The 26,652-nt window shown below is 37.3% G+C and overlaps 1 protein-coding gene across 4 annotated transcripts in view; it reads right to left on the reverse strand.

Moving 5' to 3' along the window:
* Nucleotides 1-26,419, reverse strand: part of LOC121329232 (ephrin type-B receptor 2-like) — a 112,515-nt gene extending 86,096 nt beyond the window's left edge. For all 4 annotated transcript variants that reach the window (XM_041274712.1, XM_041274711.1, XM_041274714.1 and 1 more), the window contains exon 1: nucleotides 26,245-26,419. In XM_041274712.1, coding sequence (XP_041130646.1) covers nucleotides 26,245-26,344 — 100 coding nt within the window. In that variant the 5' untranslated portion in view covers nucleotides 26,345-26,419. The remainder of the gene's footprint in view (nucleotides 1-26,244) is intronic.
* Between the last annotated feature and the right edge of the window lie 233 nt (nucleotides 26,420-26,652).

Genomic DNA, 26,652 nt, shown 5'->3' on the forward strand with positions numbered 1-26,652 from the left:
ACTTTCGTGACACCAAACATGTTCCCACTCGAATTCACTAGGGAATCATAAACCCAGCGATTAAACCAAGAGGCAAAAGTTTTATTCATACAGCAATGACTTTTTTGGCAGTTTTGTAATTTTGCTTTTGTTTATCGTACCCAACACAAAGGCAGTGTTCTTTTTAACAGGGCTCCTAGTGAATGAGATATTACTATTAATGTATTATTCCCAAACTCAGTTTTAAGAGCCTTACTCATCCTTCACTCTACAAACGTCTACATTTAAACTTTTCACTGGCAGAGAAGTTTACTCAGCTTGACAATTTCCCCTCTCCCTAGCTACAAACTATTTAGGTGTTGTTTTTTAAACAAATGCCATCTGTTTGTAAGATAAATCTGACCAATCACTGTTTTTTTTTTTAATTTGTTTACAGGATTACAAGGTGGGATTAACCCTTAAAAAGCATGCTGCTTTTCAGTAACTTGACTCCCAATCCCAAATTTAGGCACAGGGCTTGATACTTAGGGCTTGAAACTTACACTAAACTGGCACCCAAGCCTGGGTTTCAAAACTAACCTACCGTTTAGGTTTATTATTGAAATTGCCAGGCGCTAGGACTTTGAAGAATCAGGCCCCTGCTGACTCTGCTCTGAAATGATCCTCACAGCATGATTTAAACAGTGTCTGTAGTGTAATAGCAGTTGATCATGCATCTATAAGGGAGGAACAATTTATTTTCCCTGATATTCTAGGTTCATTCAAATAGTAGACTTAACTGAGAATCAAGGCATCGTGTTCACCATGTAGAGTGTGGTAGACAGACAGACAGACAGACAGACACAATCAGTGCATAAGGATCACACTTTTTTAAAATCAGGACCCTACGGTAAGAAGGGTATTTTTGTACTTTTAAATGGACTGCAGTATTTAGATCCGCCATTGTACAAATAAAATTGCATGGCGATATCTGGGTAGCAGTTATGTATGAACACTGTAAATATAATGACTTTAAGTATTAAAAAAACAACAACCAGAAGATCTTCAGCACAACCGTTAATACTAACAAGAAGTTTGCCATGTATAGAAAAATGGCTCAAACTGCTATCTGCTATTGGATAGCTCAATTATTCCTGATGGTGCTATCTGTTGCTGTAGAAGGAAGGAGGCACATTTATTGTGTTGCATAGACTACAGTGTGTACTACTCAGGTGCTACTACTCATATCTTTTATATTACAGTGCATGCAATATTTATTTTACTCCACTGAAGTGCTTGATAAATAAGTGCTGTGCTTACAGAACAGCACTAACTTTGGCATACTATACTGGGTTATTCCAAGACAAATTACCCCTAAAAAGTTGGATTTTAAACCCTACCGTCTCCGCTTTACTTGGTTCTTAAGGTTGTTTCAGGCAAACAAGTTCACATTTACATTTTTAGACTGATCAGGTCAAGGGGTCAAACATTATACATAGGTCAAAAAGTTAACAAAAAAAGACATTTAAAAGAAAACACAAGGAAGTTACAGCTTTACAAAGTTTTTGACCTTTGACCTTGGGGTGAACCCCCCCCCCCCAAAAAAAAAAATCTCAAGAAAAGAAAAGGTCAAGGTCTCGGTTTTGTCCATGAAAATTTGAGGAAGGTAATATTTTTGGTTCCCCCCCCCGCCCCCCCCAATTTCAAAGAAACCTTAATAATCTTCAGAACAAACATTTAATTTGAATCAGACGACACGATTAAATGAATAACACATCACCAGTGGGGGAAAAAAGTCTGCACCTTTTATGCCAGGCAAACAATTACTTTTATGTGACATAGAGATGTTACTAGCACTGCTATCATAGTAATGAAGTAATATGAGAACTTCCCATTGATGTACAGTATAATACATGCCGGGAATTCATTCAATCCAAACTCCTCCCCCAAGTGAAGGAAAACGTCCCCACCTGAGGACAATTCATTATTTCAGTGATAGTTGTGCTGCCAAATACAAAAACCAGTTCAGTTTCATAAACCTCTACCACCATAAACTGGACTTCAACTTGGATGCAGAATGCAACTTCACATGGCAAAGGCCCTTGTGATGGTATTGGGGGAACAGTCAAGCGAAAGACTGCAAAAACAAGCTTGCAGCGTCCCACTGATGGCCAGATTGTAACTCCTGAAGGCATGTATTCATTCTGCAAGACTGCCTTCGACAGCTTAACCTCCATCTTTGTATCTGGAGAAGACATCATAGCTAATGCTAAATACTTCAAACATAAAGGGCACTAAACGCCTTTTTCAGCCTGAAAAAAGAAACAAGGACCAGGGGTCACAAATGGAGTTTAGAAAAAGGGGCATTCAGAACAGAAAATAGGAGACACTTTTTTACACAGAGAATTGTGAGGGTCTGGAATCAACTCCCCAGTAATGTTGTTGAAGCTGACACCCTGGGATCCTTCAAGAAGCTGCTTGATGAGATTTTGGGATCAATAAGCTACTAACAACCAAACGAGCAAGATGGGCCGAATGGCCTCCTCTCGTTTGTAAACTTTCTTATGTTCTTATGTTCTTATGTTCTTATAGCTTCATCCCCATTTCCTAGACTCAGCTTCAAGTCTCCTCCCTCTCCATAAGTGAATCAGAAACTGTAAGCATGTCCTGGGTGGCTCTGATGAATCCCAAGCTGAGGAAGAAGATGCAGCTTTATATCAGAGGCAAATGTTTGTTTCTGTCATCTCTGCAGATACATATTGGATGGGTATGATTGAAAATGTCTCTGAGGAATTTGGGGGACTTGTATATCCAATTTATGCAACCTGGTGGGAAATCACAGCAGTACTGCTGGCCAGAGAAGGGTGACAAATGCTGGGTATCACATGGCAACATTCATCGCAGTGTTTTATGCCCTAGTTTCACTTCATCTTCCTCAAGGGGCTATACGTTTCAGAATCAAGATCTCAAAAAAACTGAGAAAGTGTGAAGACAGAGAAGGGGTCATTGACCGGTGCTGATGAAGCCGAAACCTTGACCTTTTCTTAGTCATTTTTTGAGATTTCTATTTTTGGGGTTTCACCCCAAGGTCAAAGGTCAAAGGTCCTTTTGTTTTAAATGTGTTTTTGTTAGATTTGCCGTCTGGTTGTCAATAAAATGGCACCTCCCACAAGTCTGTAGCACAAACATTAAGGTGGGGGGTACCCATCAACCACATTATGACCTCTCTATAACTTTTGACCCCTTTAACTGTAAACCAGAGATGTTAGGGCGTAACCTGTTGGGTGATTTGTCATTAAATGATCCCACTGCTGGCCCCTGGCTTGAGCTGAATGCTTGAGAGAGAGAGAGAGAGAGAGACTGGAGAATGGAGCAGGTAGCCAGGCAGACACCAGGCAGTGCTGCAGGGCTCACAACAAGCTTAGAACGTGCAGCCTAGTTAAACCACTAATGAATTGATCAGTTGATCATACTTCTCTGTGCAGTAACTCCCTTTTGACATCCATGCCTGTGATACAGACACACATTACATACATTTTACAAGTAACAGAAGTATATATACTTCGTATATATACAGTATATATTGAAGTATACATACTATACAGTGATACTACCCACGGGCAGTATTCAATAGGCTTTTCAGATTTGTAAAGGTGTACATTTACTGCACAAAACAAAACTTTTCAACTAAAAATCATATTAAGTGTGCCACAGTCACAAAGTATTACAGTTTAGGGACAGAATCAATGAAAGTATAATGAAATGTTTAAACTGTGCAACAATTAAAGGAATTTCATATCTGTTGAAAGGCTATGTGTACCTAAACATTCCTGTATTATAGAGACTACATTCTTTGATACTAAATACATATGCAAACAACACTGTATGTACATGCATACATGCACAGTACACACACACACACACACACAATAACTGCATCCAAGCAAGTATTTAAACATTTGCACACGGAAACACACTAAATGATCATACACCCTTAAGTTCTGTACAATAACCAAATAAATCAGCATCTGTCTTTTGAGGATCCAGAAGATTGCAACTCCACTAACCGCAAACCACAGCGCTCAACTGAGCAAGCCAATTACCATCTAAAAACGCCCGTCTCGAGGGAGCGCTTCGTTAAAGCAGAGGGGGTTACTGTTAATGGACTCGAGTCAACAATATTTAGAGACAAAGATAACATTTAGGAGGCCCCGGAGCCAGTGTAATTTCTAAGTCTTTGGAGTGTTTTCTTTTCATCCTTTGTGTGTTGTTTATTTTAGATTAAGGGCCATCTTAATGGCAGATTTAATAGTTCATATTTACCTTTACTGTTTAACCACAGTAGTAGATTGATTTAATTATTAAAAAAGGCTCAAACACGCCCCTCAAGGAATCATAGCCAAGGCTATAAAAACATATTTCTTTCTTGTCGTTCGCAATAGCTGCTTTAAACACTGGGCATTTTTCTTGTGCTAAAGGATCACTTGGTTCATAAGGAGGAGTTGATCCTTGTGTCAACAGCTAAGTTCAATTAATATTGTGTTTGTGGAAAGCCCTTGAAAAAACCTTTCAAAATAATACTAATATTATTTATCTATGCCACAGAAAGAACAGAATAGAAACATTCAGATCATCTTGATAATTTCACAGTACCTGAAATAATTTACAACAGCTTTTGTAATATAAAAGTGAATACAAGTGCAATGTTGTTTGAGGTGCCGAACAGCAGAATGTATGCATGGAAGAGTAAAGGTAAGATCGTGGAAAAGTGAATGCAAAGGTTAAAAATATATATTTTTATATATCTATAAATATATGTTTTTAATTGGTCCACTTGAGCTGGGATGACCCAATCAGATAGCCAACAAGCACAGGACATACTAGAAATCCTGAAGAGAGAATCATGCCTCGCCTTCTTTGAACAGTAAATCCGATTAAAAAAAGAAAAAAGCCAATAAAAAATAGTGAACAGACTTTCGAGTGTCTTGGGCTCCTCCCAAAAGACTGCTCTGAGCAGGTTGGATTTCTCCAGAAGGTAAGGTCAGATCTGAAACCGCAAGGTGTCTCATTCTTTCTTCCATACTGCTCTTTGAACACGGCTGTCTCTTTGAAGAACTGGATCAATGACTACGAAAAACACCCCCGCAGGACTACTCTGTGATAAAGGTATTATCCGGAGCATTTGTCTGCTAAGTTTATTAAGAATTGAATTAAACTTCTGGATAATAGCAAAGCTTAAATGTACAGTAATATAAATCTATATAAGTGTATCTTCTTACAATACAATATATAGAGAGGAATATATGTCAGGCAGTGTATCATGATGTTGTAATTCCATTGAGAGGACATGAGAGAGAAATCTAAAAGAGCGATTTGCATATTACTGTTATTATTTAAAATGTGACGATCATCTTTAAACAACTTCAGTCTTTGGTATGTTGTTTAATATTATGAGCTGTGATAAATATTAAAAGACGATATTGTTTAAAGATGAGGCTCACATTAAAAAATGGACACAAAGTAGGAAAACAAATCCTGTGGGCTTACATAGGATCCAATACATACAGAAAAAAAAAACAAGGTGATAATAGACAAGTTAATTAATACAAAAGCATCATATGGTAGTTCTATTAAAGGTGAAACGACTTGTATAGTAAATATTGCAATAGTAAATATTTCATTTTTGGCCCTAACATGTAGGCAAAATTCCTATCTTATAGACATTTTGATGGCAGCCATGGTAACCTATTTATAGTGGGTCTATCAGTTAACATGCAGCTTCTGTTATTTGGCATGGAACATGGACAGATATGAAAAGCTGCTGCATGTACATGCATATACTTAAACAAGATGTGCACCACTGTTCAATACTTTTTATTAAAATACATTCTACTGGGATCTAACCCACTAAAACCAAAAGGTCTCATCTGCACTGGGGAGTCTAGGACTTCCAGTCAATAACACAGGATTTGCCTGGAAATAATGAATACAGATGAACGTTTCTCGGTAATGAGGAGACACACAGCAGCCTCTGAAATACCAGACCATGAGGACTACCCTGTCTGATTGCACATTAGAATATGATTCAGGTTTGGACAGCTGCAGCGTGTGTATATATTTTAACAAATGATATATATGCTGGAGTGCGTCACCAATTGCGTGGAAGAGTCTCAGCAGAGTCGAAGCACTAAGCCAGGCTTCTTCTTCGGAAGCCAAGGTACGTCTTCAATTGATCTAAACAGTACAGGAGACAAATACAGCTCCAGTTTAAAAGGGAGAACTTGCAGTTATGCATTTTGCACCCCCTATGCGTAGAATATTGATACAAATAAAGAAATAAGAAATGATTGTGATTGACATTGTTCTAGTTTTTTATATGTTTCCACTGTGGGCATTGTAAGCGTCCTTTTTACAATGTTTTTTGTTGTATTGTATTGTATGTTGCTTAAAGACTAATTTGGTGTAACCATTAAAATGCCCCGTTTGATTTCCTACTGATTTACTTACTTACATCAATAATGGTGTTGCAAGGGGGCAGGCTAATGGGAACACTTGGGTGTACCAGTTGTACTTAGGGAGAAGAGCTATATTGAGGGCACATGAGTGCTTTAAAGTTTTTACAAAGGGACCAGGATGTTGTGACTGAAACCGAAAACGATATAAGCAACAAGAAGAGATTGGTTAAAACAACTGTGATGTTTCACATCTGCACAAAGCTGTTTTTTTTTTGTTTGTTTCTAATCTAGTTTGGCAAGCGCCTGAGTAAAAACACTTGCTCAAGTTGATCCATAAGGCTTTTCAGGTTACATCTGTTGGCAAAAGATCACTTACAAAAAAGTCTGGCAAGGCTGGCACATAATTGGGAGTTCACACTTCTGGAGCCAGTATCAAATTCTTTCACATAGTATTTTGGGTTGCTATTAGTTTAGAGATTAGGCTCTATTCCATTGTGATATGCTTATACAGTGATATATGACAAACACAGAAAACAGAAAGCTCTGTCTATAAATGCACAGACTTCAAATGGGAGTCAATAGGGTCAAGCTCCTTGTTATATGATTTTTGACACCAATTTTCACCCGACTCAATATCAGCATAATATTAGTCTACATGTAAGTAAGATGCTGTAAACTATTAAAATGTTCTGGAATAAAGAAACACACACTAGTGTACATGCACATTAGTAGAACACTGAAGAGTTATGAATGAACACTATTTGGATTCAATGCACTACCAAGCTAGCACTATATTTCGTGTTCCACAGGTCTATTTTTTTCAATACTTCTGTGTTTGGTTATTTTAGCCAGGTTATTGGTGAAGTCCTGATTTTATTATCGTCCAATCAATATTAAAATGTATCGACTCTTACTGCAATTCATTAGAATACATTCCTTGGAATTTCAGTACGGTCAAATTGCTTAAGCCCAGCAAGGCTACTGGGAAGACGACAGTGAAGAAGGGTTTGCATGTTAAAACAGAAATCCCACAGCTGCGAGGCAATAGTTGCTATTTTATTCTCTCCTCAGCAGTGTTATAGGAGCTGGATAAGGTATCCAAACTCCACTCTGCACACAAAACACAGTGTGTGTAATAAAGCGTTGTTCACCATTACTCATCTTAACCATAAAAAAAACTAAAACCTCATGTGACAAAGTGCCCGCCCCTGTGTATCTTATCTGTTATGTTGCGTGTGGTTTGTTAAATGTTGGTGTATAGTCATTGGTACACGGGATATAAACGGGTCTGTAACACGAGTGTGTAAAATGTATATTTGTATTTAGGCACGGGATTGTACATCACTTCACGTACATTTAAAGTAGTTAATATGTGAGCACGAGGTTGCACATAATTAATTCACGTGCTGGGATTCAAGTGAATTATTAATTAGTAATTGAATCCCAGCACAACTGTATATATAGATGCACGTTTTCACATACTCGCGGTTGGGTGTTCGGTGAATGGAGAACGGGAGCGAGGAGGAGAAACCAAATACTTGTTTATTTAACTCACCGTGTTTGTTAGTCTGTCGATCTGCTCACCGTTTTTGTTAAGTGTTAGTCCGTTTATGTTTGTCTTTTTATTTTGGCGAATGTGTCATGTTTTTCGTTTCGTTTAAACCCTTTTATTTTACAATAAACCAGCGCAAGCATGCGCCACCATCATTTCATTTCATCCGTCCTGTTTTGTGTATTTCATTCCTTTTCCTGGTTCTGACACCACCCACTTTGGCCGTCTCTGTGACACCTCAAAAATACCTTTACCTCATAATTGTGCAATAAGCGCACAGTAAATCAAAGGTTACAAATCAGAGTTTATCTGAGGATAGCCAAATACAGTGAGTCTATAGGAGGTTAGGAGTGTATGATAAAAGCTTGGTAAGACTAATGCAGAATCAAAGCAGTTATCATGTTCACCATGAAGAGTATGACAGCACATAACTGCCCCCAGTTTTTGAACAAGGAACCTAAACAGTATCATAAAGGAAATCCCCATTCATCTTTAACCATTCATCTAGTCTGGATACTGTCCAGAAATGTGTAAATTCAAATAAAAATGACATAACGTCCTGGTTTCAAATCTCAACTGATCCCCAAGATTTCCAAGAGAACAGGGAGTTTGGTTTCTTGGTTATCTACATGTATGTACGGTAGGTATGTTTAATGTGGGTATTTGTGTGTATTAGTGTGAGGGCTTGTAAATACAACTGAGCAGTTTGAAAAGATTAAGATCAGTGGTTTTCAACATGGTCTTGAAGCATATCCAACAGGTTTTTGTTTCTACCAGGAATTGAATATTTGTTTTAAACATCCATTGTGTTCCAGTGCTCATAGTACAGCACACCAACAGTATGTACAGGGATTGCCTTAGTGTCTATGCTCATCAGCAGACTGGAATACAAATTAACAAATACATTTGGTTGAAGCAAAAACATTAGCAGGGAAGTACACTCCACTCACTTAGACCACTGCAGTAGATCTAATAGTGTGTCACTAAGTTCTTCAATGGACTGGGAAAAATGTAAAAAGCCATTTCCTACAACTGGCAGCTCTCTGTGGTCTCTGACGAAAGCAGCAGCTGCCCTGGAACTGCCAAGACTCCCTGCATGGTGTGTCAGCTTGCTGCCGGTGGGCAGTGGGGGTAGCTGCTGACCTGTAGGCTGACTAGCACTGCTGATTTCCCTCACAGCCTCCCAGGAAAAACGGATGGAAAGAAGGAGTTAATTGCCGGCTCCACAAGCGCTCACACCTCTCTTAATCCCCAGTCCCTCGATCTGCTTGCTTTTCATTTCCATGGTAATTTTCGCATCGGCAAAGAGAGATAAGGCGGCGCTCAGGGATAGTAAAGCGAGAAGCTTTCTCATCTGATTCTGCAGGCGGTGGGTTAGTCAGCTACATCTCTTTATACGCCCGGATACCCTGTGGCAATGTCAGTTCCTGGGCATCTTGTTCTGGAGCAATGACGGCCAACAGTAATGCACAGGGAGATTACGTTAAATGGAGAAAGATAGTGTAAGCATAATTAAGAAAAGTATTAGCGATGCAGTCTTTAACTGTTTTTTTTTCTTCTCTCATTGGGGGGGTTGCGGTGGTGTAGAACATCCATATTGCCAGCTGCTGTGGAATCTGGCTTGAGGATTTTGCTTTCTAGAAAGAAAACTGTTGGATTTAGTACTGCAATGTGTTGAGCTGACTTCAGTGGGGAAAAATGCTGAAGCGTTAACATATTTGAAATGTGCAGAACAAATAATAAAATCCATCATGACAAGCCCTCCAAAACATTGCTATTTATTTATTTATTCAATACAAGAACATTTCTGGGTAAAAGGCAAAGGGTTCATGAGAATTGATTTAAAATAGAGTAACTTAATACCATCATTCAAATCAATAAAGCACCTTCACCCTGAAGGTGTATGTGTCATCACTGAAGGAAATTATTGAGAAGCTCACTTGCACTATTAGGAATCGCTATGGTAGTTGTCACAAAGAAGTAATTTTGGAAGGATTTCAGTGATTCTGGTATTAAGATCTGACAGTTTGTAGATCAACTGAAATACTACTGCATGTGTTTAACATGTGTGGGTACAGTGCATCTTTTCTGACAATTGAGAAATACTGAAAATGTGAATAAAGGGCCTTATACAGTAGTGCATATTTACTGTCAACATGATCTATCCATGAATTAATCCAGTCTTTGAGGTGAATCGCAAAATAACATGGCAGCATCGTGTAAGAGTAAATATGTACAACATTCATAATGGAAAAGATTGAATAAACGTTTAATATGAAATATTAGGGTTACACAGATTACACACTACTGCGTAAACACAAAGAATAACATGAATATTCAACATGCATATCATTGACAAGGGTTAAACATTTAGCCTCTTCTTAGTCCTTTGCACAATAACAGCATCACACGCTGCCTTCCTGCCAATGGGCCAGCAGCTTGTTAACTAAGGGGGCAAGGAAAAAAGTTCTGCCTCTATCAAAGGAACATTTCCATTGGGATGCTATTACAATACCAGGGTATTATGCTAATGAGCTCTAGCAGAACCATATGCAGGCTGACGAAGTACCAGCAATAGAAAAACATTTGAAAAGGTACAGTGGAGCTGATACGGCAGCACTCTTGTGTGGTTGCATGGTACTGCAGATCCTTAACTCTGAACAAAGCACTGCAGTGTGTGAGGGGCACCATGCCAGGGGCATTTAATAACTTCATAGAACCAATAAGTGTCACAGTCTTCCTTCCACACTTACAATATACAAACCAGCCTCAAAGTAACTTGAGAGACACTGCAGTTTTATTACCTTTGAGAATAGTCAAACTGTCCAAAAGCCAGTTTATACAAGCCTATAAAACAGCTGTGGACAGAACCAGCTTTTATTGTCAATCTTTTAACTTTTGCATTTAAAATTAGACTGATAGGAGGCCTACACTTAATTTTGCTGCTGTGTTATCTCTACGGAGCTAGGTTTGTGGTGAAATCTTCAACTAGGAAGTAATTTAAGGTGGTATTGTTAGGTTATGGTTAGCGGAAGCAAAAGTTCCTTAAAACATCAACTCAAACTCAAATGGACCTTTATGATGACATGGCAACGCAGCCATGTAAAGCTGTATTAGAGATGTCACATGTCATATTCAATATCCTGAGAGACTGACAGAGCTGGATGATTGTCACTCATACAGCACACAAAGTCACAGGCTGTGTTAAAGATTCACCAGGTATATTAGATTGTAGAACACGTACATATTATGTACAGTATTTGTTTAATATGATAGCATAAGTGGTATGCATGATTCTCTATTATTGTTTCTGCTTAGATTACTGTTTGCCATGTTCACTAGCACAGCTGATTGAGTGAAAGTGAGGTTGGGGAAACATTTTATCATTGCACAGGATTGAGTTGCATGCAATGTTACATATGATTGTCAATGTGTAGTGCAACACTCATATAGTTCCCCACCTCCCCACATTCAAGCTTGAGGAGTCTTTTCAGAAGTAATAGGTTTGTAAGAATAGATAGTATGCATGGAAAATGATTATCTAAGCAGAAAAGGGAAATGAAAAGCATAGAGAACACACGTTATAAATCAAACAGGTAGGAAATTAAATATTAGAAAATGAAGACGATATAAACTGTTGAGTTTTAAGCACTGCAGGTCACATGACTGCATTTCTTTGTCTCTCTCTGCAGAAGCATCTTGTAAGAATCTCGAATACTGAGCCATTAAAAGCAAGATGGCTGCACGGCTCTGTCAGTCGCATGCATGATTATGATTATTATTAGAATTATTAAAACCCCAAACATTCTTTACAAAGAAATATAAAACACACAATAGGGTTTCTAGTCCGAATGTTAGACTCAAGCCCTTGTTCACCCTTCAAGTGCTAAGCAGCTGAGTCGGTTTAATCAACATTAATAAATCTCAATCATGGACATCTGTATCTCTCACCCACTCATTTTCACCCATGGTCACTGGGGCCCCATGTGAAAATAAACTCTGGTGATCCTTATCAGTTATTTCATTAGTGGCCAGCTGTTTACCTTGCACTGCCTTTATTACTTCTGGCACTGATGGTGCCCACCTTGATGCCACTGTACAGATGTCAAGTTTGCACTGGCACCAAACAAGAAATCAGATTTGCAATCTAAATCCCCCTAAACAAAGACATATATTCTGTTTGTGTGCCCAGCCACCAATCCTAAATCTGAGAAATCCTCACCCTTAAGAAGTCGAATTCAGCAAGGTCAATTAGCCTATTTACATCGCACACTGGTCCTGATATGGCAGCTGTCTGGTATTGCACTGGGATCCCATCAGTGTGTATTGCTTCAGACCACTGACTATATGAAATAAAAAACTCTTACCATCAGGTACCTTTCTTCTCATTGTAGAAGCCTCTTAGAAGCACGTTCCTGCCACTAGTGTTTTCCATAGAGGATCTTTTCATAAGGGCATGCTTATCTAGTACTTGGTCCCTTCAAGGGTGATGCCAATAAGCTGAATAGGGTCATTCATTTGGGTAACAGTGTGTATTGTGTGTTCATACCATTGCAATACAAGCTTCATAAAGTTGCTTCTGACCCTTCTGGGGATGGTATAGCATTGTCATTGTTGTGTCACTACTAGTGCTGCAATGACAATTAAAATAATTTGATTAATCAAAAATGTTGCAGTCATTTATGAATATTTTAACAATATATTATTTGCTTCTCCAACTTAAAAGCACCATCATTAACCTAACAGGGCTTTAAATTGGCCAAAAAAAAGGCCTTCAGTTCAAAAAATTTGTAGAGGGCACCAAGGCCACTAGACTTAAGTCAAGGCCAAAGTATAGGATTGCTTAGGATTTGTATACAAAGCTAATTATTAGCTAATTATTAGCCACAGAAAGAAAAAGCACATGTTTAACTTAATAATAACAATTTATTTGTTAAAAAATGCAGTTTGTTATTTTTATTTTTTTTCGCAAACTGCCTTACAAGTTTTATTGTATGAACTGTCCTGTGTGGCTTCTGTGTGGAAGCTTATTATACAGCTCCCCTGACAATTATGTTTCGATTCAAAGATAAGTCAAATTAATTCTAACAGCAGCAACTCTGAAGTCAGACTGACAAAGAGCATGATTCCGTAACATAATAAACATGTTTTGCATTTGTTTCCATACTGATAAAATCACAAGGATCATGACTTGACACACTTTGTAAAAAAGGGCTATGTAAATTTGCTTACTTTATTTATTGTACACTGAAAGTGCTGAAAGACATCCTACTTGATAAATGTATTATAATAACCAGCTCTTTTTAGAGCGCAATGACAATTGCACTCTTCAGAGGAACACAACTGTCATCCTTGAGAACGCACAGAGAGCAATTCAGAGCTTGGCAGACAGGGGGTGGCTGTGCACTGAGAGGCAGTGAGATCCCTGACCAGGAAATTAAACTCTACCGGCAATGTGGCCAATTACATTACATTGCTGCTAGGCTGCCCGTCGGCACGACAACCAGCAGCTTAGATTGGAGCCTGCGAGGACGTAGCTCCCTGCGTTGATGGCATTGGCTTATACTGCTACGCCATGGGACCATTTTGTTCAATTTTTAATAGCATATATACACAATTTAACATAAGCTAAACTCAGAAATATCCTTTCCATGTGTAACATAATCGTTTCATGCAGTTCTAGCCTCTACTGTGTTGCCACTGAAGATCTTGGTAAAGGCAATTTCCCCTCAGCCCCTCTAGTTTTTAATTTCTTGCCCTCCCACCTTTGCCTTTTTCCAGCCTTCTTTTTACCTCTTAACTTCAGGTGATCAAAGGGACTGCCTGTGGCTCAGGTATTTCTGTGCCCAAATCCCAGGTGTAGCTCAAGTCTTTTGTACTGAAGATCTCAGTCATTGGTTATATAGCCTGCAGCACATCTCAGTTCTCCAGTCTCCAGGTCTGTCAAACACTTGTAATAAAATAGCTTAACTCCTAAATCCCTTAGCATTTCTTGACATACATGTGTCATAGCAACAATTACATGTCTATCTGCAAAGCCTTCAGCATCAACCTTCCAAGCTAAGGTTTGTTCATATTAATAACAGCTTGCTCTAATAACAGAGATTTTAAAGGGAACTGTGACCATTATCACATAGACAAATCCTGAGACAAGGGCATCTGATCGTAACAAGAAAGTGTGCAGATTACTTGATTAAAGATCCAGTACAACAATCTTCATAGTGCTCTTAAAAAGTAAGAGACAGTGGGCCTGCTATGTCTAATCCAGACGTTACAATCAAACTTGCTGTAGTTACAACATTACTTTTCCTATAATAGTTCTGAATATTACCCAAGTATAACGACAGCTATGGACAAAAGTTTTGCATCACCCTTAGAATTAACAAATTTTGCTTCATAAAGTCGAATGAAATCTGTTGAATAATGTTATGTTAACATATTGAATTACATACGGCTATGTAGTTTTCCATAGACTTAACAAAACTGCCAACATTTTTTAAATGTAACCTCTCAGAATCTAACATGAAATACTGTACTGCTATTATGGCTTCCAGTAGACTTTTGCAATATCATTTTGTAGTTTATTTGACGACATGATGTCAAATAAAAGACCAACAATTATATATATATATATATATATATATATATATATATATATATATATAATATATATATAGCAAAATGTGAAAGGAGTACATAAACTAACTGGAGGGTAAACAAATAAATTAAATAATGTAATGTGTTTGAGATTAAAACTAAAGATGGGATTAACTGATAAACTGCTAAGTGATATATGAAGTGAAGTTATATGAGGGACACTAAAAAGTAATTAAATCTGGTTTAAAATAAATATGTCTTGTTTAGTAGAGACCACACCTAGGGGGGCATTAGGACCCAGTAGTGGTTACTGGAGTCAGGACCAACTCCAGGTTAAATCAATTGACTAATTAGGGGATTAATTAGTTATGTTTAAAAGGGTGCGTGTGCGTGTGATGGTAGGAGTTTGGTTGGAGAGTTGGAGAGCAAGAGATTGGATTGGATTGGATTGGATTGGATTGGATTGGATTGGATTGGATTGGATTGGATTGGATTGGATTGTTGCGAGAACTGGGAAACAAACTGTTGGAAAATGAATTGGATTACCACTTGGATTGCGGTTTGGTTTTGGTGATGAGGTAACAGGCTTAGCCTGCCTTGTTATTAGTTAGGGGAAAATTTGTTTAGATAGAACCCGAGATTGGGTTAGGTTTTGTTTTGTTTATTTTCTTTTTGTAAATAATAAACACACGCTATGGAGTTTCATGTGACCGGAGGGCAATCTGTCACATATATATATAAAATTATGTCTCGCCCTAAAATCATAGGTGATGCAAAACTTTTGGTCATACCTGTCAGTGGGGCATTTGTGCTGGGTAACGGAATTTGAAGGAAAAAAAAATAACATTGTTTGAGTGAGCTTTCCCTTGGTTCACCTAGGACTATAAAACAGGTTGCCCTTCATCTATAATGGGCTGAAATACAACACAGGTATTAAAAAACTGAAAGCGGCATTCTCCGGCAAAGCTTTAGCTTGCTCCCAGAGGATCTCCAGCAGTCACAACAAGCCGTCCAGCAGCAGAAGAAAAGTGACTGAAAAAACACACCATCTGCACTGTTAATACGAGTGGCTGCTGTACTGTTGCTGTTTTCTCATACATGTGCATGTGTGTGTGTCTTGTAGCAAAGTTTCTGTCTGATTTTATGATCCGTGAAGCATGATTTTATGATTTCCTAAGCGGCTGAAATACTGTTGTGTTTTTGATATTTCAACTTAGATAATTAAGCAATTTATCATGCTTATACTGGGCTTATATATTGCTTATACATCATGCCTGACTGTGCTAACTAACAATGCTTTACGTTACTTTGTTATTCTTTTTACCATGGTGCGTAAACCTTTATAAGGGTTGAAATGACCAAAGCAGCATTTTTTTTTTTTTTTTTTGGAAACATATTTGAAAAATCTGAACAAAAGCAAACAAAAAAACAAATGATTGCTGTAACATTGATTTTAAAGCTAAAGTTATAACCCCTTATTAAGTAATGGCTATCACTAAGAAATTATCCTAGAAGGACAGTAACCATACTCCGATTCTCTCTCTCTTGTGTGCTCACTCTCTCTCTCTCTCTCTCGGGTGTGTGCTGGTTTTATATTTGGACTAAAAATACACTGCACATTTCATAGTAATGAAGCACTACATTAAACCAAAGTCTAGATTGTCTGTTTGTGTGTCTCTTGGTAAGGACAGGCTACATTTATTAAATGAGTACTGACAGGACTGGAAAATCGGTCAGGCCTGACAGTTACATAAAAGCTCAGTAACAAACCAACAGTCTAAACGTCACTTTTCAGGCATTGGGAGCCTTGCACCACGTGTGTGGTACGGATCTCCAATCTGTACCCGTCTATACCTCACTGTAAGTAACTCTCCCACAGTTTGCACCCAACCACCAAAGTGTTTAGCAAATCTGTGTTAAGAAATGCTAACAGTATTTTAAAAATAACGTAAAATTGGATGGCCTGCAAGCACTCCAACATCAGAAAAGACCAACATTTATACTGGTAAAATAAAAACAGAAGGAAATGACTGTATGTTTGCATTTGCTTATGTTTGTATAAGCAGAATCCCGCTGGACTGAAATATACTTTGGTTCGATGTCTGTTTACTGCAGTTTTCCACAGCTAAGCCATCTGTTCTCCTTGCTGTCTACTTTATTGGTTTGCATTTCCAGAGGTAGTTAAAGCTGTTAAGAATCAAGCTTCCTCCATCCTTGAAACCTGTTTGTTACACATCAGGTCAGTCTTTAAGCTAACAGACATCTGCCACCACTTTTCCAGAGTACACACTTGTACAGTTTTCTGGTTTTCTTGGCTTTGGTTTAAAACATGTATTTAAACATGTTCAGCACGTTGCATTATAAGTGCTGCCCTTAGAAAAGGTTACCACAGCAGAGTCTGAGCATCAACTCATAGAAAATTCACCTGCTTCCAAAGGTTTCTTTAAAATAAACCTTTAAAATACAATGAAACCTGAACAGTCACAGAGGACTGGGTGGCTGCTTACTATAAGGTGCCTGAAAGAAAATTACTAAAACTAAAATACTTTCTGAGATTATACTACAGCCTTCCGGTAGCCTCCACTATACCCCATCATTGTTTTAGATGTGTGCCCCCTTGCGGGATGCTTAGAAGAATAATTGGAAATAAAAAAAAAGGTTTAATCCAATACAAATAGCAAATGGAGGAACAAGGATACTGCATTGTACTTGGTGAGATTAAAAAATAAATAAAAAAATCAGTGTATTTGTTTGGCTATCTAAATTTAAACCAAACAAACACTGAAGTGTGTGTCAGCGTGAAGTAGCAAGGAAATAAAAAAAGCATCTGCCCAAAGGGAAAATAAACCATGCAGCCAGCATCTGTCTTATCCTGCAACACTGCCTTTAGAAATGCCTTTAGAAATCTAAAAGGTGATAATTTCGCTGGCACTTTTATCCACGGCTCAATATAAACCTCTATTGACACCCTGAGCTTTGGAATTTGAGGCACATGTCCAGCACCTCTGACCCAATCACAACGCAAGGAGATTCCAGTCACGCAGACAAACGGCTCTAGAGAATGCACCTGTCGAAGCTTTCGTACAGTTTCACCTTTCTCTATATGACAGAGCATATGGCTCTGAATAAGGGAACTGTAACACCAGCAGTGGGGGGTGTCCAGGTTGTCTCCAAGCAACATTTATCAAAACAAACAGTTTTTATTTTATTATTATTTTTTTTAATTGCTTTTAGTCTGTAAAACTTTTAGCCGGGTAATATTTTCCCACTGACAGTTCTCAATTATAACAGATTCGCAGGAATTCACAGAGGTTTAATAATTCACCTAATGCGTCAAATAAAAGCAATGCACTAGAAAAACTGTTTTTGTTAACAAGAAAGATGATTGAGAATATCTCTGTCGACTTGATGTGTTGATGATGAATTTAGTCATGATCTTTACCCTGAGGCTACCGCACCCACCCCCCACCCCCAAATCGATAGTTGTCGAGGAAACATGCAAACGTGTGACAACAAAAGTGTTAGATGGATTTTGTTTTTTATTAAAATTGAAAACATGAATTCATTTCAAAATAAAACATAGGTGAGCAAATTACATCTATAGCTAGATTTCAAACCAGACATGCCCTTTGTTTATCTATAATCACATTTGTACCACAGCCCCCATAAGACAGCTTGCGTTTTATTTTTAAATTAAATTGGTTAGCAATTTTAACAGCTTGCTGTTGTGTCTGTAGCAGTTTTCTGATCTAATATCAATTGTGGTTCGGTAAAAAATTTAATTTAGAAAATCACAACCTTTTATACATGTTTATTTTAAATGGTACAGCAATGTGGCAAGTAGTGTTCATTCATGTTTTTCTTTTTTACCCAGCAAAGGGTAAAAAGAACAAAAATGAAAAGCACAGCATGTGACCAATATCCCTTACAAAATGAATAAAGTTGATAAAAAGTAGCAAATTGCAAATAGCAAAAAAAAAAAAAAACACTTTAATTGATCTCCACATTGCCAATAGGCCTCATGTCTGTTGGGAAATACTTTTAAACAGGGATCAAATGGCAACACAGACTTCCAATTACATTTTGACCTCTGGCCTCTTTCAAGCAACAGGAGCAGCATTTGCAATTACATGGTCATTTTGTGATTTAGACCAATAATATTTATATGCTATCAAAAGCAACTGGTTTGCTAGCTTCAAATTCCAAAGCAATGAAATAGTGCCACGCCAGGATAGTGGAGCGTTACTGCTTTGGATGGCTCCCAGCTACTCCTTTGGCAGTGCCCGATCCCCCTGCCTCCCTGGCTGAACAGTTCCATCACACCAAGATAAATACAAGGTTTAAACTGTAACGCTACACCATGCAAAACAGAAAGGAGATTGAAATTTCAGATGTAACAGGTCATGACATAGAACCGGAGTTCTAAACGTAACCTTTTTTAAAAAAAACTAAAATCAGAACTCCTAAAATATACACTGAATTGGGTATTTTGTTGTCAATGTGGTACCAGGCCCTCGCAGCTATCATCCAATCAAAGCAGCCCAGTCAGGGTCATCAGCGCTGGTCATTTCAATATGAAGTGAGAGGATTATTACTTTGCTGGTGGATTGAAAATAGACAGAGTTCCACTTTCAAATCGGCAGCCACTGAGAGGGATAGCAAGCTCAATAAATGCACTGTTTCACACGTGGAAACTGATCCTAGGCAAAACATGAAGTTACAGCCACAAACAAAAGACTTAAAGGGAGTTTTCTTTTTTTTTTTTCTGGCATGAAATGCCTAGAAATACTAAAGAAATGTAATAAACTGAAGACATAAAAAAAAATGTTTGTCATTGATTTTTCTTATTTTTTATTTTTTAATTTTTAAGTTTTTATCTTTCTATTATTGACTCTTTTATTGCTGTGTCTAAGAAATAAAATGCTGCAAACCATGTTTGTTACCACGTCAATATGAAACTGTTATTGAGAAATATTTGAGGTATTCCAATAAGTTTATTACAAACTACCAAAAATATATGTCCTTTGTTTTTATTTATAACCGCCTGTAATTTAAACAAACACAATTCAGGAGCACTGAATATGTCTGGGCCCATTCCTTTTTATTTTTGCTAGTTTAGTTTCAGAGACATGTTTTATTCGTACTCCTTGCAGAGACGATGTCCCAACGTAAATCAAAGTAAATGAAGTATTTACTATTAAAAATGCGCTACGATCTTTTTTCTGTTACTTGAAAACCACTTTCACTTGAAAAGGATTAAAAAAAGAGATTACAGATGTGTATGGTATACATTATAGTGACTCATATTTATAAAATCCGCCCCATAAGAGTTGCATCTGATTGAAAACAGCTTGACCTACATACATTTACAATGACAGTGTACTACAATACATAACACTGCCATCATAAGAAAAATAGACCTTCCTCTAACGTAAGCTTTGAGAGTCTAAATGGATCTTTATTACATTATTTACAGCCTTCCTGCAATTTTTATCACGTGCATGTTCACACTGTATACACATTTATATAGAGAGAGAGCCTGTACTAAATATCACATTCAGGATTTTTTTTATTTTTTATTGTGCCACACTGTCATTGACAATGTCATTGCTGTTTAGTTTTTACAGATTTTTTAAAATAATATCCAGTTTGTTACAAAGCTATAGCCTGTTATTTTAAGCGATATCTCTTTAAAAAAATATGATGCACACCAAATAAATCCATAATATTCCATGCATTAGATCCATGCATCAATAATACATTTGTTTTAATGCATACACTGGTGTCTGTTTAACGTGCTGTAGTATTGATACAGTTTAACATTTTCAGCTTCACCTGCAGTCATTCATACAGTTGACAGCATTCATAGCTGTATTTCCAGACGCCATCAATATTACCCAAAAAAAGGGAAACTAATTATTTAATGATAGATTTCCAGGAAATGTCATATAAAGTAAGAATAATGGCCTTGGCATACAGCCACATGCTTTGCAGTGACATTTATAAGTTGTCTTTTTTCTACAAATGAATGGCTGAACAGTTTGTGGTTTTAGTAAGTTAATATATCCAAACGGACCATCTTCACTGGACTGAAACTGTTTACTAAGCCATCTCTTGATCGAACAGCAGTATCTTGTGTGGATGTTTGTAGTTTTTTGTTTGAAAATCTTAAGCCTTTTGATTTGCAGAGGGCAGACGGCCCTGTTTGAATACCTCCATTCATCTCATATTGTGTTAACAACTTTCTTTGTGGCACTCAAACTAATTTGACCACAGCTAAACCGACACTGCAGATAGTTTATTGAAGGAAACAAAAACGTTTTTTACATTTTATAAATGAAAACCGCACATAACTTAATCAGCTTTACCCGCACAGTCACTCATACAGTTGATAGCATTCACAGTGGTAATGTATTTGAAGGAAAAACATGTTATCGATTCTCATACTCTGGATCCAGACACACCAAGTATTATACATGTTGTAGAACATGTTGGTCTGAATTGTAGCAGTCTTACCTGTAAAAGAAAGGAAATCCCACTGCATTTCCATAGAATCCCTTCCCCTAATTATAAATCTCACTCATCACAATAATCTGAGGCATATTCTTCATAAAGTCTGCCTAGCAAAAAAATAAAAATAATTCCTAATACTGCAGGAAATGTCTGCTTGCAAAAAGTATACATATTTGTGTTGCTTACAATTTAAAACATTAATATGTATTAGTGTACATATATTCTTTCCAATTATAAAGTTATAAAACTAGAAAGAGGCTAAATTGAACAATCATTTAACTACTCCTTCTAGCAACTATAAGCTCCTTCCTGTTGCAATTTTTGAATTCCTCTAAAAATATTCCTTTGCACTTTCTTCATAATAGGAACTCCAAAAAATAGACACCATTTGTCCATTTGAAAAATCATAAATAAATAGATTGCAACCCTCTATACAAAATGTTCTGGAATTTGGAAATTCTGTCTTAGAAAAAGCTGTAATGCTTTGTAATGCTTTTTTTAATAACATTTCCGTAAAACGACAGCAAAGCGCGGACAGCAACATATTTATTCAGGATATGCCATTTTCTGAACACACTCGTTACCCGAGTCCCTGGTCTGAATGAGAAGTGCAGGATTCGGGCCCAGCCACCCTTGCTCTTCTCTGACAAAAGGCTGTGATCTTTTGAATGTTTGCAGAGCAGATGGGACCTCCATTTTCTCATCTCCTCCATTGTGCCGTTTCATAAGCCGCATACCAGAAAAAGCATTTTGTTGGTGGATTATGTCCAAAACGGTCCAAGCCTGGATATGTGCTTCCGACCTTGTGTCCCAGAGGTCAGTGCCTACCTATGAAACTCATAGTGGAGAATCTAGGAACTGACTATATATATATACACACACACACACATACATAGTAGTATTTTTATATATACAAAAATTAAAATAAATGGCGTAATCAATAATTAAAGTGGATAGCTCTGGAAATGTACGAGATGACGTCAGTTCTGTCAGTCGCCCCCCTCCCCCCTTGTTAAGTTGTTTTTTTAGGTTACAGCGCCACTGGCCTTTTTTTCAACTCTTTTCTCGCACAGTGCGCTGCTTTCAGTTTATTGGTTGAACCGCTAGGGTGGTTACCAGCACAAGAAATAAAACCTGCAATCCGTTATGTTCTATGAGCAGTCTGCCCAATCAAAAAAGAGGATATTAAAATATGCAGTTCACTGCCTCAGACCTAAATTAATCTGTTTTATCTATATTTGTGATTTTGACATACAGTATCGGTACTTTTTCTGCCAGTAAATGTTAATAATAATAATAATAATAATAATAATAATAATAATAATAATAATACAAGTGCTGCAGTGATGGAGATTTGACTATAGGCCATACAAAAAGCTGGTATTTTGTTTTATTACCAAATCAGGTTAAAGACATAGGATCTCAACAAAGCAAAAAGCAAGACAGCATTGAGAATCAGATAAACCCTACAAGATGCAAGCTGCTGCCCAAAGCTGTGAGGCTTTACCAAACCAAACTGCATGGTTAAAAGCATTGGTTATTGTTTTAATTCATGCCCTTTTTTGAGTTTGCAAAGATGGGCTGGATCATGACTGGACGCGGGCAGAAGACAAAATTAAATCAATTGTTTTTAAAAACAGACCCCCGCAAAAAATACTTAAAGAAATAGAAATTCAAAAAATAATTCAAACAAGCAAACAAACAAAAAGAACAGTGGGTGTCCTCCTCCGGGCTGATCTAATCTACGGAAAAATGTAAAGCTGTCCTAGATCTACACCCACGATTCTCTAGCTATCCAGCAATTAGGGGATAGGAGCTTGAAAGGGTCAACTGGAAAGTGGGAGAGATATACATGCTGCCCTTTTCAGGCAATGTGGTACAAATTATACAAACAGCACACAATTAAAAATAGACCTGAGGATTAATGGCTAAGATTTCTCCAATAGCACAAGTTGGACTCTTCTCTAACCCCCCTAATATACGTTTTTTTAGCTGGATGTAACTCAAAAAGCAGAGACCATGGCAGTCCCTTATGATCATTATGAAGACAAAAAAAAAAGATTTCTTGTTTGATCACAGCACTCTTCTGCAAGGACATGAATTCCAAATACAGAAAGCACACACAGAGACTGCATTCGCCAGACAATTTCCCCTCGCCCTGAATCTCCAGCAGACAGATGGACGGCACCAGTGAGAAACCAATCTGCACAGAAGCAGAAACCATAAAAAAAAGGAAAAGTGTGACGCCTCAACGAAGAACAGAAGCAATGCCCGTAATCACTCTCCTTTTTTTCTTTTTTGTAAACCTGGTGGTGTGCCACCGACTTTCAGATGAGCGATGTATTCCTCCAACCTAGACGTCATTAAAATCTGTGGGTTGAATGGGGCAAGCAGCAGGTGAGCTATGCAGCAGAGAAAAGAACCCCACTCACAAGGGGGGTCTTCGGTGTGACCTGCTCACCTTTTCAGGGGACGCTGGCCTAAATGTTTCAAGAAGTGATTTTCTAAAAGCAGGTGGACTTCTATTCCCCTGTATGCTGACACAAAATGAACAAACCAATAACAGATTGTGCTGCGGTGTTCTTCATAACAGATCGGTTAGCATTCTTTATGAATGATTGAATCTAGTTTGCAAAGTGAGATTGACATCAGTAACGGCTATCATTATATATACTTTGAACCAAATGACTTTGTTAAAGAACACTGCCCTTGATCTATCTCGAGTAGCCAACTTAACATTCCCATTTTATCTGGAAATCATGAAATATGGCTCATGTTGTGCTATATAATACTTTCATGTGTCATGGCTAAGTGAAACAGGCAGAGATGCATAAATAAAGTGGAACACTGCAGTCCTTGTGTAAGTCTGTTTTTTAGTTTAACAGATATATTACAGATATATTATATTGCAGTCAGCAAAATATTTCAAATCGGCCAACGCCAACATTTTACTGTAGACATTAAATCATTGATTGTGTGGGCGGACGCCAAAAAGATGTATTGTTTAAAATTGTATTACTTTTATTATGACTGGCTATAAAATGGGATTACATCGATCCATGTATGTATCTTTAACCACACATTATATGTATATTTATGTATGTGTGTAGAGTTGAAACAAACAAACTTTTCATGTTTAAAAATTCTTCTAAATTCAGACCATTAGTGGAATATTTTTTTAATTGTCTAAAAATACATAATATGTAAACTGAATACAACGTACCAGGAGTAAACCCTGTAAACTTGTATCCCACCCAATTATCTTGAAATACAAAAGGAGATAACCGTTTTCTGCATGGTAAAAGGTGTTTAATGACTAAATCGCAGATAACACATTACAAATAAAGCTGTTGCTTTTATCTACAATTTATTTCTGGTGAATACGAACAAGGTCATGCTTGCCTCTCATCTTTGTAAAACAACATTTTAAAAAAAAGAATCAAAGGCCATGTTGAATTTACATTTTAGAAAAACTATGATGATGTATTTGTATTCCAACTAAAATATAATAGACCACAGAGACCAAACTCTTTCACAGATACTGGCTCCACTTTCCCCTCACCCAGGGTCAACACTGAATGACCAGGTCTGAAAATCAGGCGCCTCTAGGGTCTAACCTGAGGCTGGTTGGTAGGCCCGGCACTGAAATACAATAGCCAGGCCTGGTATGTTTTTACTTTTTAGGGCCACAGGTCAGTAGTCAGAGAGCGAAATAAAAACAGCAAGGAGCGAGCAATTCCGTTATTTATCAGGGACTCCTGTGTGTTTAATAAAGTATTAAACCATATTTTTAAGTTATCAGAATTGTGTTTAAACAGCATTAGCCTATCTATCTAATTATTTAAATGTTCTTTTAGTTGCATCCACACACATGGTATCCACCTAGTGCATGTTTTATATGCATTTTTTAACATACACATGCATGTGTTTATTTATCTTTGCATACAAATGCATGTATTTTAAAGGTCTGTACAGGCAAACTATCATAGGCATTACAACATAATAATAATTGTGAGTGCAAACTTATCTATATATATATATATATATATAGATAATATATATATATATATATATATATAACAAATGAATGTAAATGTCAATAAAATGTAATTTGACATTTCTCTGTCAACTCATTTAGTCGGCCCAAATGTCAAAATCATAATACTGAATTCCTAGGTTTTTAATACGGTGGAGCATTCTGTATGTAAACTGCCGTAGATAAAGTACAATGATGGATGTGTACCTTTATTGTCGAGAAGTAGTAGATACAGTGATACTAGCTTCAATAACACGGTGCTACAAAAGATGGGCCGTGGCGTACACTACACAGACAGCTGACCAAAAATAAATCAATAATCAAAATGCAACATTAAAAATTAAACAATCTGAAAATAATTCTCCTAGATTTGAAAGCGTGAGAGTTCACGACCAAATCATAAAAGGTGTATTTTTTGTTATATATGAGTAAATGGTTAAACACACATCGCCATCCGCCGTGTTTAGAGCATGCATAATTGCAGAGCATGTCTGATGAGTTTAAATATTGGCAAGAAAATGCCCGAACACAACGGCCAATTTAACCCCATTACTCAATTTTAACACAAAGATGTGTAGTGACAGATTTTTTTTCAATTCATTTTTACAAATAATTGTTCAATTCTTTCGTTTTTTTATTATTGTTAATATTATAATGTCTGTGTTACTTTCATTCATTGGACCGATGCTTTGATCCCTATCAAATATGTGAAACCCTATGGTATTGAAAATGAAATATATAGAGAATGGTTTGTGACAAATTGTTAAATGAAAAAGAAAAATGCGCAGAAATATAAATGATATAGGGTACTTTCTTTTTATGCAAGTTGCAGGTGATGCACGTTGCAGGTATGAAAACTAGTGCTAGGGTGCGCATCACACGCAAACTGGCCATACCTTACGTTTTGCAATTTAAAAAAGCAACGCACAATTTTTGCACAATAAAACACGATACACACAATGCCGCCCCCAAAACGCTCATAGAAATCGTTACTGTGTATCCTTCGAAACACATTGAAATGTCTGAAGACCGCAACATGTTTTGTCCGTGTGCAGTAATTACAGACAGGCGTATATTCCGCACCATATATATTACATAAAATCGATTGCAACGGCTGGTGTAGCCAGTCTTACCTTCTACAGCCCAAACCGTGGGTACGATCCATAAAATCCACAAGATATCCATTATTGCGTGGGGTGTTCTCAGTGGGGAAAAAAATAAAAGCCCAGGCATTCAATGCAAATATGTCCAGAAAGCCATTGAAAGCATAGACGAGGAGGCAAACAAGCAATCCTTGACTACAGCAGAATGAGCCTGATTCCATGAAAAGAGAACAAAAATCTAAAGCAAGTTTAGGAGATACCAACAGGGGTCAGACTCGGGGGACAACGCATTTCAGAGCAAACCTTTTTTTTTTTACACTCAGAGACGAAATACTTGTTATGTTTATAATGTTACATAATTGACTTCTGAGACTATTTTATATGCAACATGATACCATATTTGTTTTATTTTTGTGCTATTTTTAAAGACCCCTGAAT

Source organism: Polyodon spathula, chromosome 16 (genome assembly GCF_017654505.1).
Source record: "Polyodon spathula isolate WHYD16114869_AA chromosome 16, ASM1765450v1, whole genome shotgun sequence".
NCBI lineage: Eukaryota > Metazoa > Chordata > Actinopteri > Acipenseriformes > Polyodontidae > Polyodon > Polyodon spathula.